We start from the raw sequence: 16771 nt of genomic DNA on the forward strand, positions 1-16771 counted from the left end.
AGGGGTCAGCAGCGCTGCAGGCACGGGGGGGGGCTGTGGGTGTGTAAGGCGGTGTGGGGGTGTGCAAGGGGGCGGGTGGGGGCGTGCAAGGGGGGGTGTGGGTGTGCAAGGCTTTGGCTCCCTCGCACCACCGTGGGTGCGCCCGTGTTTGTGTGCACGGCCCCAACACACCGGTGACACGCATGTCCCCACCTCGTGCACACGCGTGGGCACCTCCCACGGGCTGCCATGGCCGTGGGGTGACGTCACAGGGTGTCACAGGGTGTCACAGGGTGTCACAGGGTGCCATGGGGTGCCATGGCCATGGGGTGACGTCACAGGGTGTCACAGGGTGCCAGGGGGTGCCATGGGGTGCCATGGCCATGGGGTGACGTCACAGGGTGTCACAGGGTGCCAGGGGGTGCCATGGGGTGCCCTGTCCGTGGGTTCTGTGTCCATGGGTGCCCCCTCCGTGCAGTGCCGTGTCCAGGAGCTCTGTGCCTTTAAGCAGGGCTGTCTCTAAAGCCCGTCCATAATCCCCGTGTCCCTAAGCTGCCGTGGCTATAAGGGCTGGGGCTGCCCACGCCGGGCTGTGCCGTGTCCGTGCCGTGCCCGTGCCGTGTCCGTGCAGAGCCACACGCCGTGACAGCCATGTGGCCTGTGCTGCTGCTGCTGCCGCTGGCCCTGGCCGCGCTGGCGCTGGCCCGGGTGGCCCATCGGCTGCTGGCCCCGTCCGGCAACCCCTTCGCAGGGCCACCCCTGGAGCCACCGCGGCCACTGGTGACCGACCAGCGCACCCGGGACAGGGTGCTGAAGCGGGGTGAGTGTCCATCGTGTGTCCATTGTGTGTCCGTGTGTCCGAATGTCCATGTGTACGCCGTGTGTCCGTGTGTCCCGCGGGCAGGGCTCGGTGTCCCCGGCGGTCACTGTCACACGCGTGTGCGCAGGGTTCAGCGCCCAGCGCGTGCCGGACCGCCTGGACGCCGTGGTCATCGGCAGCGGCGTGGGGGGCCTGGCGGTGGCCGCCACCCTGGCCAAGGCGGGCCGGCGGGTGCTGGTGCTGGAGCAGCACGAGCAGGCCGGGGGCTGCTGCCACACCTTCCAGCAGCACGGCGTCGAGTTCGACGTGGGTGAGGACCCCCGACCCCGGGCAGCCCTGCCACCCCCTGCCACCTCTGTCACCTCCCTGCCACCCCCTGTCACCCCCTGTCACTCCCTGTCACCCCCTGTCACCCCCTGTCACTCCCTGTCACCCCCTGTCACCCCCTGTCACCCTCTGTCACCTCCCTGTGACACTGTGCCCCACTGTGAACCTGCTGCCAGCCCCAGTGTGTGCAGTGCCTGTGTCCCTGCCGTGTCCCTGCCATGTCCATATGGTGTCCCTGCCATGTCCCTACCATGTCCCTGCCGTGTCCCTGCCATGTCCCTACCATGTCCCTGCTGTGTCCCTGCCATGTCTGAGCCATATCCATACTGTGTCCCTGCCATGTCCCTGTCATGTCCCTGCTGTGTCCCTGCCATGTCCCTTCCATGTCCCTGCCGTGTCCCTGCCCTGTCCCTGTCCCTCCAAGGTCCCACCCCACCCCTCAGTGTCACACACCAGCCAAAGCCGAACCCGCTGCTCCCACCATGTGTCCCTGTGGTGTCCCCACTGTCCCCCCTCGTGTCCCCTGTCCCCACGCCGCAGGCATCCACTACGTGGGGCAGCTGCACGAGGGGAGCCTCCTGCGGGTGGCCCTGGACCAGGTGACAGACGGGCAGCTGTGCTGGCACCGCCTGCCCGACCCCTACGACGAGGTGACCCTGGGCGCGCGGCGCTACCTGCTGCGCTCCGGCAAGGTGGCCTTTGTCACCGCGCTGGAGGAGCAGTTCCCGGCCGAGAGGGCGGCCATCAGGGAGTTCATGAGGCTCTGCAAGGTGCGGCCCTGGTGTCACCTCCCCGTGGGGACAGCGTGTCCCCAAGGAGGGCTCGGCTTGGGGGGTGGTGGCACCAGTGGGGATGTGGCTGGCGGGCAGGCGTGGGGGTGCTTGTGGTGGGGAAGGGGCTGTGGGGACACAAGTGACAGTCGTGGTGGGGACATGGGTGTGGTGGGGAAAGGGTGATGGGAATGGTGGGGACAAAGGCACAGAGGGGACACGGAGGGGACACAGGTGACGGGCATGGCAGGGACAAATTCTGGGGATAACAAGGACGTGGATGTTGGGGGGGACAGGTGCTGAGCCACGGGTGGCCCTGGGGGCACGGCAGTGACAACCCTGAGGATGTGGTGGTGACAGGTGGTGGCACACGGCGATGTCACACGGGTGTCCTCACTGTGCTGCTGGCGCTGCCGAAGCCGCCCCCGAGCTGGTGCAGGTGGTGACGGTGGTGACAGTGGCACACGGTTATGTCACACAGGTGGCCTCGCGGCACGCGGCGCTGCTGGCGCTGCTGAAGCTGTCCCCGCGCTGGCTTGTCACCGCCCTGCTGCGCTCGGGGCTGCTGCCACTGCTGTCCCCCGTGTTCCGCATGGCCACCACCAGCCACAGCCAGGCCACCGCCGGCCTCACCTCTGACCGCGACCTGCGCGCCCTCCTCGGATACCTCTTCTACGGTCCGGGGCCGCCGCGATGGGGAGGGGCTGTCGCGACAGGGAGGGCGCCGGGTGGAGGAGGAGGGCGGTACTGCAGTGGTGGAGGTCGTGTCACGACGGGTGGTGGCACCATCGCGACATGGGCGGTGCTGGGATGGGGGCGGCTGTATCGCGGTGGGAAGGGCCGTGTCGTGACACAGGAGGGCCACGTTAGGCTGCGGGAGGGCTGTGTCGTGACAGCAGGAGGATGTGTTGTGACAGGGCAGGGCACCGTGGTGACAGCGGTGGGCTGTGTCGCGATACTAGAGGGATGCATTGCGATAGGGCAGGGCACCGTGGTGATGGGGTCGGGCTGCGTCGCGATATTGCGGTGAGGAGCCCCATGTCGCGACACGGGATGGCCGCCCCGCCCTGCAGCGGGGGCCAGCCGTGCCCGTGTCATCGCCTGTCGCCGCAGGCACGGCCCCGCGGGACTCGAGCTTCCTGGTGAGCGCGCTGATGGTTCACCACTACCAGCGCGGGGCCTGGTACCCGCGGGGGGGGGCCAGCGAGGTCGCCTTCCACGCCGTGCCCGTCATCGAGCGCGCGGGGGGCGCCGTGCTCGTGCGCGCCCCCGTCACGCGCGTGCTCGTCAGCCCCGACGGCACCGCCCTGGGTGAGCGCCGGGACCCCCCGAGCCCCCCCCGCCCCGAGGGATGGGGACAGGGTGGTGGCTCCCCGCGTGTCCCCTGACCCGCCCCTGTCCCCAGGGGTGGCGGTACGGGCGGGGCCCGGCCAGGAGGAGCTGGAGATCCGCGCCCCGCTCGTCATCTCGGACGCGGGGCTCTTCAACACCTTCGGAAAGCTGCTGCCCCCGCACGTCCGCGGCCACCCCGGTAACGGCGCTCGTGTCCCCCGCCCCTCGCGTCCTCAGTGTCCCCTGGTGTCCCCAGCGTCCCCACACCCTCATCGTCCCTGACACCCCAGTGTCCCCTGCACACCCTCGGTCTGGTGTCACCCCCATGTCCCCTGCACAACCATGGCCGGGTGTCACCCCGGTGTCCCCTGCACACCCTCGGTTCAGTGTCACCCCGGTGTCCCCTGCCCGGGCACAGCCCGGTGTCACCCCCGTGTCCCCTGCCCGGACATGGCCCGGTGTCACCCCCGTGTCCCCTGCACACCCTCGGTTCGGTGTCACCCCGCTGTCCCCGCAGGTGTCCGCTCCCGCCTGGCCATGGTCCGGCCGGGCATGGGCTCCTTCCTGGTGTTCGTGGGGCTCCGGGGCAGCGCGGCCGAGCTGGGCCTGCCCCCCACCAACTTCTGGATCTACCCCCACAACGACCTGGACGCCATGTGAGGGCTCCGGGCACCCCGGGGTGGGGGCACGGCGGGTGGGCGGGGGCGCGGGGGGCTTCACCCCCTGCCGTCCCTCAGGATGACCCAGTACGCCGCCCTGAGCCGCGACGAGGTCCCCGAGAACCTGGCCATGATGTTCATCACCTTCCCCGCCGCCAAGGACCCCACGTACGAGCAGCGACACCCAGGTACCGCCCCGGGGGGACCCCCGGCCCCCCTCCGCGGGCCCAGGTACCGCCCCGGGGGGACCCCCGGCCCCCCTCCGCGGGCCCAGGGGCTCTGCAATCCCTCGGGGGGCGTCACCGGCTGTCCCCGCCCCGCAGGCAGGTCCTGCATGACCATCCTGACCATGGCGCGGTACGAGTGGTTCGAGGAGTGGGCCGGGAGCGGCCCGCGGCACCGCGGCCCGGAGTACCAGCGCTACAAGATGGACATCGCGCAGCGCCTGCTGGAGAGGGCCCTGCAGCGCTTCCCGCACCTGCGGGACAAGGTGGGGACGGGCCGGGGCGTCCCGCGCCGCCGGGGGGTCCCCCCGTGCCCCCCGTGCACCCTGACGCCCCCCGAGCCCCCTCCCCGCGCAGGTGGAGTTCGTGGAGGCGGCGACCCCGCTGACGAACCAGCACTACCTGGGCGCGCCCCGGGGGGAGATGTACGGCACCGAGCACGACCTGCGCCGCTTCAGCCCCGCCGTGCTGGCCGCGCTCAGGCCCGACACGCCCGTCAGGAACCTCTACCTGACAGGTGAGGCTGTGTCCCCACGTCCTGCTGTCCCCACGGCCAGCTCCGGGCTCTGCGTGCTGTCCCCAGGGTGTCCCCGCAGTGGGAGGGGTCCCTGGCTGTGGTGGCTCTGTCCAGCCCCGGGATGTCCCCGTCCCACCGTGGCTGTCCCCAGGGTGTCCCCGCAGTGGGAGGGGTGTGTCCCTGGCTGTGGTGGCTCTGTCCCGCCTCGGGGGTGGCTCTGTCCCGCCCCGGGGTGTCCCTGTCCCACCGTGGCTGTCCCCACGCTGTCCCCGCAGTGGGAGGGGTCCCTGGCTGTGGTGGCTCTGTCCAGCCCCGGGATGTCCCCGTCCCACCGTGGCTGTCCCCAGGGTGTCCCCGCAGTGGGAGGGGTGTGTCCCTGGCTGTGGTGGCTCTGTCCCGCCCCGGGGTGTCCCTGTCCCACCGTGGCTGTCCCCACGCTGTCCCCGCAGTGGGAGGGGTCCCTGGCTGTGGTGGCTTTGTCCCGCCCCGGGGGTGGCTTTGTCCCGCCCCGGGGTGTCCCTGTCCCACCGTGGCTGTCCCCAGGGCAGGACGTGTTCTCCTGCGGGCTGGCGGGGGCCGTGCACGGGGCGCTGCTCTGCGCCTCGGCCGTCCTGGGCCGCCTGCTCTACCTGGACCTGCTGCTCCTCAAGAGGAAAATCAAGCGGCGCCAGGGCCGGCACACGGCGTGAGGGGACGGCGGGCCCGGGGACACCTGTGCTGGGGACACCTGTGCTGGGGGACACCTGTCCTGGGGGGTGGCCCCGGGCTGGGGGTGGCTCCCAGCTCAATAAACCCGTGTGTCCTACAGGCCTGCAGCCGTCCTTGGGGAGGGGATGGGGGTGGGAGAGGGATGGGACAGGGACAGGGACAGGGACAGGAATGGATGGGATGGGGAGGGGACGGGGAGGGGATAGGATGGGATAGGGGTGAGACTGGAATGGAGAGTATTTTGGGATGAGGATGGAGACTGGGATGAGGATGGGATGGGCACAGGGAGCACCCACAGCTGGGGTGAAAGTGGGGTGCAGAACCCTCCTTAAACTTCCCCCCCTTTGTCCCTCTGTACTCCCTGATCTTCCCCAGCCCCCCAAAGCATCAGAGTCCAGAGTTCTTTACACTTTTAAATACAATAAATAGGGGAATTCTCAGAGGGATGGCTTGGGGAAACAGGGGGGACGTGGGCCCCGGCCATCGGGGTGGTCCCGAAGGGTCCCTGTCCCCCTGAGTGAGGGCAGAATTGTCACCAGCTGTCCTTGCAGGGGGTCGCCTCTAGGTCCGGGTGGTGAAGGGGGGCTCAGCCGCGGGGTTGTGGCCACATTCGGGGCACGGCCCCGGGGGCAGGGGGTACAGGAAGGGCTTCGCTGTCACCTGAGGGCAACGGGGGTCAGCGTGGGGGGACACGTGGCACATTGGGGGGTGTCACCCCCAGGGAAGGAGGGTGTCCCCCCTTGTGGGCAAGGCGGCCCAGCACCCCCCACCCCACAGCACCCAGCGCCCCACATCCCATCACCCAGCACCCCCCACCCCACAGCACCCAGCACCCCCCACCCCACAGTACCCAGCACCCCACATCCCGTCACCCAGCACCCCCCACCCCACAGCACCCAGCACCCCACATCCCATCACCCAGCACCCCCCACCCCACAGCACCCAGCACCCCACATCCCATCACCCAGCACCCCCCACCCCACAGCACCCAGCACCCCCCACCCCACAGTACCCAGCACCCCACATCCCGTCACCCAGCACCCCACATCCCATCACCCAGCACCCATCACCCAGCACCCATCACCCAGCACCCATCACCCAGCACCCCGCACGGGCTCAGCCCAGCCCCCGGCCGGGCGGGACCCACCTCGCTGTAGGGCGGGGGCTCCAGGCCCCCGGGGACGGCGCCGCTGGGCAGCCCGGGCAGCGCGGGCAGCAGGGGCAGCGGGGGCGGCGCGGGGCCCGGGGGGTCTCGGTAGGGCGGAGGGGGCGCGGGGCCCGGGGGGTCTCGGTAGGGCGGAGGGGGCGCGGGGCCCTGCGGGCTCCTGTAGGCGGGGGGCGGCACCGGGTCCTGGCAGAGCTTGCGGAGGATGTGGAAGGTGAGGAAGAGGACGGTGATGGCTATGAAGGTGATGACGAAGAGGAAGAACATGGCCCTGGGGACACCGAGAGGTGCGTGCTGGGGGCTGGCATGTCCCCCCCTCCCCGACGCCCCGCGGTGTCTGTCCCCCCCCCCCCCCGGCCCTGTCCCCACACCCGCAGGGCTCCCAGGGTCTCTCCATGTCCCCGTCCCCAGGGATCCCCCGCGGGCGTGACCCCCTGGCCCCCCGCCAGCGACACGAACCCGGTGTCCCCCGGCGCCGCCGCGTCACCTCGGTGCCACCGCCGCCCTCTGCACCGGGGACACCCCACGGCCCGCGCCCAGCGCCCCACGCCCGCCGCCCTTTGCACCCTCCCTGCCCCACTGCGGACCTTGCCCTGGGTGGGGGGGTTCGGGGCACCCCGCCGTGGGGCAGTTTGGGGTGATTTGGGCCACTTTGGGGTTTTTATAAGAGTGGGACCATGCCAAGGGTGCTGGCACCCCGCTGAGGGGGGCTGTCCCCAAACCGGGGGGATGAGAGGGTGGCCCGGGTGGAGCAGGGCGTGCTCAGGGTGGCACAGGGGGTGCTCAGGGTGGCACAGGGGGTGCTCAGGGTGGCACTGGGAACCGCTGGCCCTGCCGGGAGTCGTGCCCGGGCCGAGGGGAGGGCGAGGCGCCAGCGCTGAGGCCGAAGGAGCGGGATCCCCCCGCGGGTGTGAAGAGCCGCCGGCTCAGCAGCGTAAGCTCCCAAATCCCATCAGCGCCCTGAGCCCCGCGCCGGCTGAGCGGGGGCTGAACCGGGGCTGAACCGGGGGCTGAACCGGGGCTGAGCGGGGGCTGAACCGGGGCTGAACCGGGGGCTGAACCGGGGGCTGAACCGGGACTGAGCGGGGGCTGAACCGGGGCTGAGCGGGGGCTGAACCGGGGGCTGACCCGGGGCTGAGCGGGGGCTGAACCGGGACTGAGCGGGGGCTGAACCGGGGCTGAACCGGGGGCTGACCCGGGGCTGAGCGGGGGCTGAACCGGGGCTGAACCGGGACTGAGCGGGGGCTGACCCGGGGCTGAGCGGGGGCTGAACCGGGGGGCGAACTGGGGCTGAGCGGGGGCTGACCCGGGGCTGAGCGGGGGCTGAACCGGGGCTGAGCGGGGGCTGAACCGGGGGGCGAACCGGGGCTGAGCGGGGGCTGAACCGGGGGCTGAACCGGGTGTGAGTGGAGGGTGACCCGGGGGTGATCCTGGGGTGATCAGGAGGATGATCTGGGGGGTGAACCAGCAGCGATCCGGGGTGATCCGGGGGTGCCCCATGGGGTGATCACCCCCCTCCCCTGAGGGTGATCCGGGGTGCCCCCCCTGCGGCAGCGGGTGACAGAGTGGGCGAGCGGCCAGCAGCAGGTGGGGAGGCAGTGGCCGAGGGGACAAGGCTGGGGGGGCCGAGGGGACAGTTCGGGAGGAGCTGGAGCCGCGGAGGGCTGGGGGGATCGGGCCGTGGATGCCCTAAGCAGGATCATCCCCCTAAGGGGTTTAGGGCTGCCCGGGGCACCGGGGCTCGGCCGCACGGGTCAGGCGGCTCCGGCCGCGTAATTGGCTCAGGGGCTTAGCGGAGGATTGGCCACCGATGTCCTCCCGTGCCCCGTGGGGACCCCCCAAAATCGGCCTCCCGATGAGGCTGAGCCCCCCCTCAGGCAGGTGAGATCCCCCCTCAGGCAGGTGAGATCCCCCCTCAGGCAGGTGAGCTCCCCCTCGTGAGTGTGCCGGGTCTCTGCTGCCGGGCACGGGGCTCCTTCAACCCCCGGGGCGCGGGCGGGTGTCCCCTCGTGTCCCCTCGTGTCCCCTCGTGTCCCCCAGGGCATGGGAGGGTGCCCGGGGCTCCCTTTGGGCTCCTCCAGCCTCGGGGAGGGCGGAATTAAATCCCAGCTGGAGGCAGAAAAGTCCACGACGCCAGGTGGGTGCTGGTGGCTGAACCGGGGGGGAACGGGACCGGGAACGGGACCGGGAACGGAACCGGGAACGGGAACGGGAACGGGAACCGGAACGGGGACGGGAACGGGAACGGGAACGGGGAATGGGACCAGGGAACGGGAAACGGGAAACGGGAAATGGGAAACGGGAAGGGGAAGGGGAAGGGGAACGGGAACGGGAACGGGAACGGGAACGGGAACGGGAACGGGACCGGGAACGGGACCGGAGGGTGCACGCACCGGGACACACATGGACCAAACGGACACACACGGACACACACGCACACCATCCCTGGCACACGGACCCTCGGCTGTGCCAACCCCGCGCCCGCTGCCAAGGCTGCCACGGTGCCACCAGCCCCGGCGCAGGGACAAGCGCCATCCCCGGCCGTGTCCCCGGGTGACCCCGCCTCGCCGCTCTGCCGGTTCCCAGGCCAGGGCGGCGTCCCGGGAGGGGACACGAGGGACAGACGGGCACCGGTGCCACCCGGGCACAGCCACACCGGGCTGGGACGCGCCGCTGTCCCCGCTGATCCCGGCGGTGGCAGGAGGCCGGGGACACCCCGGGGCCCCCCGCTCCCCCCGCGCTGCCCTGGCAGCGCTGCCGGCGCTCGCGGTTGCGTAAGCGGCCGTGACGGGCTCCCCCCAAAACGTGAGAAGCGGCGGTGGCTGCGGCCGGCCGGGCCCGGGGCCGGGGCCCCGCGGGGCTCCCACCGTGCCTCAGTTTCCCTGGGAGGGCGGGGGCCGGGATGCCCCGTGCGGCTGGAGGTGCCCAGCCCGGGTCCCTGTCCCCTCGGGCCACGGGGTGTGCACACCCGCGTGTGCAAGCGTGTCCGAGTGTGCACAGGCACAGACACGACCGAGACCCCTCCCCGGACCCCGCCGCCGCTCCCCGGGCACTGCGACAGAGCGGAGCCCGCGTGTCCCCCTGTCCCCATCCCCGCACCTCATCCCGGCCACCGTTCCCCGGCCCCCTCCCCGCCCCCGCCTGGCCCCGTGCCGCCCTTCCCCACCGCGGCCCCTCTCCCCTCCCTCGGCCCAGCCTTTTCCCTTCCAGCTCCCTGTTTGAAGCTATTTTTTCCACAGCTCCTGCCAAGAGCCGCTAATGAGAAACAAACGGGCTCCTCGGCCACGGCTGCTCCCGGCCCACACACCTCCGGCCGCGGGGCCGCGCTTGCACCTCCCCGTGCCCTCCTGGCAGCGGCCCCGGGCACCTGCATCCTCCCCACCTGGCACCGGCACCGGGCATCTGCGTCCTGCCCAGCTGGCAGCGCCGTCCTCACCGTCCCTGGGCACCTCCATCCTCCCCTGGGCACCTCCATCCTCCCCCGGGCGCCTCCATCCTCCCCCGGGCACCTCCATCCTCCCCCGGGCACCTCCATCCTCCCCCAGGCACCTCCATCCTCCCCTGGGCATCTCCATCCTCCCCCAGGCATCTCCATCCTCCCCTGGGCATCTCCATCCTCCCCCGGGCGCCTCCATCCTGCCCTGGGCATCTCCATCCTCCCCTGGGCACCTCCATCCTGCCCTGGGCACCTCCATCCTCCCCTGGGCACCTCCATCCTGCCCTGGGCACCTCCATCTTCCCCTGGGCACCTCCATCCTCCCCCAGGCACCTCCATTCTCCCTGCCAGTGCCATCCCTGGGCACCTCCATCCACCCAGGTGCCACCATCACCGGGGGTCTTTGTCCTGCCCACCTGCCACCATCCCAGGCATCTCCATTCCCCCATCCAGCACAATTCCCGGGCATCCGCATCCTGCCAGGGCATCTCTGTCCTGCCCACGTGCCACCATCCCTGAGCATCTTCACTGTCCCCATCTGTCCCCATGCCAGGGTGTCACCAAGGTCCCCACCCAGCACCATCCCTGAAGTGCCCACCCAGCCCACCCATGGCCACCTCTGCCCTGTCTATGTGCCACTGTCCCTGTGCCTGTCTGTGCTGCCCAGGTGCCACCATTCCGGGCTCTCATCCTCTCCTCTTGTCACCATCCCTGGGTGTCTCATCCTCCTCTTGTCACCATCCCTGGGTGTCTCATCCTGTCCTCTTGTCACCATCCCAGGGTCTCATCCTCTCCTCTTGTCACCATCCCTGGGTGTCTCATCCTCCTCTTGTCACCATCCCTGGGTGTCTCATGCTCTCGTCTTGTCACCATCCCGGGGCGTTTCCACCCTGCCGCCATCCCGGGGTCTCCTCCTGCCCCAGGGCAGGGCAGGGCCCGGGCGCCACCAGGCCCGCAGCAGCTCCGTGTCCCGTGTCCCCGCTGTGTCCCGTGTCCCCGCTGTGTCCCCTGGCCGGGCCGGGTGCCGGGGGTGGGGACGCTCGGGTTTGAGGGGGTCCCGGGCTGTCCCCCCGCCGGGTGCCCCGGTCCCCGCCCGCCCCGGGCCCGGCGGGGCCGCGGCCAAGCCCGCGCTGTTCCAGCTGGCCCCGGCGCGGCCCCGGTTATCGCCCGCTCACATTTTCCACTGAGCCGCGTTTGTGTGTGAGCAGCGCCGGGAGAGGGGCAGGGACCCCCGATTCCCACCGCGGGGAGGGGGCGCTGGCCAGGGTGGGGTCGTACCGAGGGTGGGAGCAGCACCCATGGGTGGGAGCACGGACCAGGGTGAGCTCAGCGCCCGGACACGGAGAGGGACCCAGGGGTGGGGGCATCACCTGGGCTTGGAGGGACAACAGGGCTGTGGGAGCGGTACCTGGGGACGGGAGCAGTACCTGGGGACGGGAGCGGTACCTGGGGACGGGAACGAAGCCCAGGGATGGGAGCAGCACCCAGGGAGGGAAATCCCAGAGCCGGCACTGCCTGAGCCGAACATTCCCTCATCCCACCCCTGAGGCTCCCGGGACAGCCACGGCCGAGCCCACCCCCGTCAGGAGGCGCCCCCTCCTCCCGCTCGGGCTGTGGAGAGCGAACCCCCCCGCCCGGTGCTCCCCGGGGCTCCCGGGACTCCCCGGGGCCGGTTCCTCGAGCGAGGCGCCGGGGCCGGGCGGTGCCGGGGGGACGTCACGGGGCCGGATCCTCGCCCTGCTTCCTCGAAGGCGCCGCCGCTGCCGCTGCCAGGGTGACGCTGGCGGCTCGGGGCTGACCTCCTTTCTCTGCTCCAGCCCTCTCCGGCATCGCTCCGGCATCGCTCCGGCCGGGCCGGCCCCGCCGCGCCGCCAGCGCCGCCGGCTTCCTGCGGAGGCGGAGGAATTTGGCTCCGCGCCGCGGGGCTGGAGCCGGACACCGCCGGCAGCGCGGCCACCGGCACCGGCCGCGCTTGCACCGGGACCGGCGGCACCGGGAGGCGCCGGGGAGGGCCGGGGGTGGCCCCTGGGGTCTGTCCCTGAGGGCACAGGCGGGACACGGGCGGGGGCTGCAGGGGTGTCACCCGAGGAGGTGCAGAGGGGGTGGGAGGGCAGAGGGGTGGGGGAGAAATAAATAAAAAGAACTTAAAGTAGTGAAATGGGTGGGGAATGGATGGAGGGATGGATGGATGGATGATGGATGATGGATGGATGGAGGGATGGATGGATGGAGGGATGGAGGGATCGAGGGATGGATGGATGGAGGGATGGAGGGATGGATGGATGGATGGAGGGATGGAGGGATCGAGGGATGGATGGATGGAGGGATGGAGGGATGGATGGATGGATGGAGGGATCGAGGGATGGATGGATGGAGGGAGGGAGGGAGGGATGGATGGATGGATGGATGGATGGATGGATGGATGGAGGGATGATGGATGGATGGATGGATGGATGGATGGATGGATGGATGGATGGATGACAGGTTATATGACAGCAGGGACAGACATGCAGCTGGCACAAGGGACAGTGTCACAGCCAAGGACACTTCACAGCGTGGCACCATCAGCCCCTGGAAGCCCCCCTTGGGTTCCCCATGACCCCCTTTAACCCCCCAGCCCTGTGGGGCAGCACTGAGCCCCTGCCCCCCGTGGGTGCCACAGGTGTCCTTGGAGCCCCGCAGCCCTCGGGGGTGGCACCCGGTGTGTCGCCTTGGCACAGCCCCGTGTGCCCAGGCCTGCCACAGCGCTGTCCACAGCGTGTCCCCAAGCGCCACCGGTGGCACATTCCAGCCCTGCCTGTGGCACAGTGTGACATCCCAGCCCTGGCTGTGGCACAGCGTGGCTTGTCCCCACCCCTGCCCACGGCCCAGCCCTTCCTGTGGCACAGCGTGGCACATCCCAGCCCTGTCTGTGGCACTGTCCCCAGCCCTGTCGGTGGCACCCAGCCCTGCCCATGGCACAGCGTGGCACATCCCAGCCCTGCCGGTGGCACTGTCCCCAGCCCTGCCGGTGGCACTGTCCCCAGCCCTGTCTGTGGCACTGTCCCCAGCCCTGCCCGCTCCCCTGCCAGCCCCTCGGGGACCTGCCCGGGCGGGTGGTCCCCGTGCTGAGCCCCCCGCGAGGTGAGCAAGGTGGGGCCGGGCCCGGGGGGATCCCCCCGGCCCCCCCAGCCCCCGGCACAGCCCCGGCCCCGCTCCCGCTGCCGACGTGGAGGCTGTGCCGGAGACGTGTCAGGGGTGGGGAGGGAGCCAAGGGCATCCTGCGCCCGCCCCAGATTTCGGGGGGGTTCGGCAGCCCCGCCAAGGGGAGGCAGCGGCCAGCGGGACCCGCCCGGCCCCCGCCCGGCCCCGCCACCCTCGCTGTCCCCGTGCGGGGACGCGGCTGCTCCCGGCGGGGCTGGAGCGGGGATCCCCCCCTGCTGCCTCTCCTGGGGTCCGTGCCGGTACCGCGGGGGTCCCCGGCTCCGCCGTGCCTCAGTTTCCCCTCAAACGTGTGCAGGGCCAGGGACCAGCCCGGAGGATGGGGGTGGGTGGGTTTTTTTATTGGTGGGGGAGAGGGGAAGACTTTTAAAGTTTTTTGGCTTTGCCCCAATTTCATCCCTTTGAAAACCTTTTGTTGGGTGGCCGCGCCCCCTCCCCGCAGGCCACGCCCACAAGGACAGGCCACGCCCAATTCCCCACCCCCCCCTCCGGCCCCCCCCGCTCTATTTCCACGACGGCCCAGTCCCGCTGCCAGGGGGACGTGGCGGGACGGGGGGGACACCGCAGGGACACCGCGGGGACGGGGGGGACACCACAGGGATGGGGGGGACACGGAAGGGATGAGGGGACCCCTCAGAAATGGGGACCCCGTGGAGACGGGGGTCGCTGTGGGGATGGGGGAGCAGGGCAGGGACGGGGGGGGCACTGCAGGATTGGGGACATCCCACCGGGAATGGGGACCCCGGGGGACAACTGGGGGATCTCCGCCAGTTTTGGGGATTCCGTGGGGCTGGGGGGGACACGGAAGGGGCGTGGGGACACCCCCAGGCTGCGAGGGAAGGGTTAAACCCCCTCGGCTGCGCCGGGCCCTGGCAGGGAACTGGGATGAACTGGGGGAGCCGGCAGGGAGGGCCGGGAGGAAGGTGCTGACGTGGGGCCGGGAGGAGGAGGAGGAGGAGGAAGAGCTGGAGCATCGCTGCTGCTGCTGGGCCGGGCTCCAGCTGGAGGGACCCTCCCTGGGGGCGGTGGGGCCGGGGGGGGCGCGGGCCCCGCTCCCCCTGCCCGGCCCCAGCCCCTCCTTTGGGGTGGAGGGGTGCTGAGTCCACAGCGGGGCCCAGACCCGGCCCAGGAACCCCAAAAACCCAAATACCCCAACCCTGACCCCAAAAACCCAAATACCCCAACCCCTGATCCCCCCAACCCAAATACCCCAACCTCTAACCCCAAAAACCCAAATACCCCAACCCCTGACCCAAACCGTCTCCAGCCCACCCCCCCAAATACCCCAACCCAACACCCCCGGCCCTAAACCCCAAACACCCCGGGTAACCCCCAACCCAAACCAACCCCGCGCACTCAAACCACCTGAGGGCCCCACCCCAGCAGCTCCTCCCACCCACCCAAACTCCCCAAGCCCAGTCCAAGCGCCCCAAGCGCTGCTGAGCCCCCCCCGGCAGCCAGACCCCCCCCTCAGCCCGGCAGCTTTTGGGGTGAGCTCGGTGCCAGAGGAGCCCTTTGGGGTGCAGAGGACACCCCGCAGCTCTGGCCCCCACAAACCCACCCAACCTTCCCCCCCTCCCTCCTGGGGGGCTCCTGGGAGGGTTCTCAGCCCCTCGCCCCGAGCTTTTGGGGTGCAGCCCTCCCCCGGGGGATCCCCCAGCCCCGCGCGGTGCTGGCAGCGCCACGGCGCGGCCACGTGGCACCGGGGCCACCGTCCCCGCCAAGCCCGGGCCCCGGGCCAGACGCGGCCGATGAGGTCACCGGGAGCGCTCCCGGCCAGCCCCGGAGCGCCGGCAGCGGGAGCGCGCCCCTTCCCACCGCTGTCACCCCCCGGTGCCTGTCCCCGGCCTGTCCCTGTCCCCAAACCTGCGCCCAGCCCGTCCCCACCCTTGTCCCCATCCCTGTCCCGTCCCCGTTCCTGCCCCCGTTCTCACAAATCCCGGGATGATTTTCCTGGGGGGTTCAGGGCTGAGGGGTGCCCGGGGTACCCCCACATCCCCCCAGTCCCATCGCCCCCTCCCCGGGGGCTGCGGGGGGGCAGCAAATTCTTCAATGAAACTGAAGAGGAGAAGGGAAAAAAAAAAAAAGAAAGAAAGAAAGAAAAAGAAAAAGCAGAGGAATGAAAAAAAGGGGAAAAAAAAGGGAGTCGGGAACGGAAAATGTTCGGCGTGGAGCTCGTCCCTCAGAGTTTCCATCCCGGCTCTGCGAGCCCAGACAGGGAGGCCTGGGCTGGGCTGGGCGGCTGCTCCCGGCCTGGGACCCCCCCGAGCCCCTGGACCCCCAAAACTGCCCCCATGCACCCCCAGCTCTGCTCCAGCCCCACGTCCTGGGGTGAGGGGGTGCAGGAGGGGATGAGCCCCCCAGGGGGGTCCCAGTCCTGGTGAGGGGGTGCAGGAGGGGATGAGCCCCCCAGGGGGGTCCCAGCCCTGGTGAGGGGGTGCAGATTTGGATTCTGAGCCCCCCAGGGGGGTCCCAGCCCTGGTGAGGGGGTGCAGACGGGGGGTGACCCCCAGCCCTGGGTGTGGGGTGAATTTGGGGGTGCAGAGGGAGAAATGAGCCCCCCCAGGAGGGTCCCAGCCCCTGGGAGGGGTCACACCCCCGCTCCCCCTCCCACTGCCCCCATCCCTGGGCGCAGGGACCCCCGGGCAGGACGAGGTCCCCTCCTCAAGCCGGGGGTCCCCGCTGGGGACAGGAGCACCCCATTGCCCCCCCCGGGCCGGCGCTGCCCCCGCCGAGGGCGGCGCGGCGTTGGCAGCCCGGAGGCCAATTTAAGCAATTTTCCCTGGAAATAGCCGGGGAGCCGCGGCCGTGATTACGGGGTTCTGCCCCGACGCCGCAATTGAGGGCGCCGAGGGCCGGAGGCCACCAGGAATAGCCGGGGCGGTGCCAGGCTGCGGCCGCCGCGGGGGAAACTGAGGCACCGCGACGCCCACCACGTCCCCATGGGGGAGGCGACAAGTGGGGGGTCAGGGATGGGGTCTGAGCAGGGCGGGTCTCGGGGACCCCCCCCTCCCCAGGGGGCTCCTTGGGGGTGGCGTGGTGGGGGGACAAGGGCAGGGGACCCCCCCTCTGCGGGATCACCCACCTGCGTGTCCCCCCCGGCGGGACACCTGGCTGGCACCGCCACCAAGGGGGGGACACGCCCCAGGGGGGTCCTGTGGGTGCGGGATGGGGAGGGGGCGATGAGGGGGGGGCACAGAAGCCGCTCCCGGGGCTGCCGCGGGAAGAGGGGGGGAAAAAGGGAATTAATGGGATCCATGTGTCCGGGCAGCCGGGGGAGGTAACGCGCTCCAGATGCCGCCGTCTGCTCCAGCTCCGCGGCAAACAAACCCCGCGCCCCCCCGAACCCCCGCGCCCCCTTTTTAGGCGATTCCGACCCAAAAGGGCTGAGCCCCCCCCTCCCCCTTCATCCTCGCCCCCACCCTTGGGTCAACCCCCGGCCTGGAGGTGGCTGGAGGATTTTTGGGGCACCTGCCGGCTTTTTGGGGCGCCCATAAACTTTTGGGGCACCCCCTGCGTTTTTGGGCATCCCCCAAGTTTTTGGCGTGGCCGCTGATTGTTTTGGGGAGGATTCCCCGATTTTTGGGGTGGCCTCGAAGTTTTTGGGGTGACCCCCGTCTTTTTGGGGGGCTG

General features: G+C 70.8%; 2 protein-coding genes across 2 annotated transcripts; one reads left to right on the top strand and one right to left on the bottom strand.

Moving 5' to 3' along the window:
- Window positions 1-608: 608 nt before the first annotated feature.
- On the top strand, window positions 609-5853 carry LOC134554297 (all-trans-retinol 13,14-reductase-like). Its single transcript, XM_063404837.1, has 12 exons — window positions 609-799; window positions 927-1109; window positions 1667-1896; window positions 2378-2573; window positions 3010-3207; window positions 3302-3427; window positions 3746-3884; window positions 3966-4075; window positions 4211-4377; window positions 4469-4625; window positions 5137-5467; window positions 5799-5853. Exons 1-12 carry the CDS (start codon window positions 631-633, stop codon window positions 5851-5853), a joined length of 2061 nt encoding a protein of 686 aa, XP_063260907.1. The 5' UTR covers window positions 609-630.
- Window positions 5806-16397, bottom strand: LOC134554298 (basic proline-rich protein-like). The gene is made up of 4 exons (XM_063404838.1): window positions 16224-16397; window positions 11737-11975; window positions 6484-6772; window positions 5806-5996 (listed from the first exon to the last, which is right to left on the bottom strand). The coding sequence occupies exons 1-4, from the start codon at window positions 16395-16397 to the stop codon at window positions 5898-5900; spliced, it is 801 nt and encodes a 266-aa protein (XP_063260908.1). The 3' UTR covers window positions 5806-5897.
- Between the last annotated feature and the right edge of the window lie 374 nt (window positions 16398-16771).

Source organism: Prinia subflava, chromosome 8 (assembly GCF_021018805.1).
Source record: "Prinia subflava isolate CZ2003 ecotype Zambia chromosome 8, Cam_Psub_1.2, whole genome shotgun sequence".
Lineage (NCBI taxonomy): Eukaryota > Metazoa > Chordata > Aves > Passeriformes > Cisticolidae > Prinia > Prinia subflava.

Bases quoted from the DNA above. Each gene is read 5' to 3' on its own strand.
- LOC134554297 (XM_063404837.1), top strand. From the start codon at position 631: ATGTGGCCTGTGCTGCTGCTGCTGCCGCTGGCCCTGGCCGCGCTGGCG. The intron at 4,076-4,210 runs GTACCGCCCCGG...CCCGCCCCGCAG, and splicing joins GTACGAGCAGCGACACCCAG to GCAGGTCCTGCATGACCATC. The intron at 4,378-4,468 runs GTGGGGACGGGC...CTCCCCGCGCAG, and splicing joins TCCCGCACCTGCGGGACAAG to GTGGAGTTCGTGGAGGCGGC.
- LOC134554298 (XM_063404838.1), bottom strand. From the start codon at position 16,397: ATGGATCCCATTAATTCCCTTTTTCCCCCCCTCTTCCCGCGGCAGCCC. The intron at 6,773-11,736 runs GTCAGCCCCGAG...CGGTGTCCCCAG, and splicing joins GGCTGGAGCAGAGAAAGGAG to GGCCATGTTCTTCCTCTTCG. The intron at 5,997-6,483 runs GTGGGTCCCGCC...CGTTGCCCTCAG, and splicing joins AGCCCCCGCCCTACAGCGAG to GTGACAGCGAAGCCCTTCCT.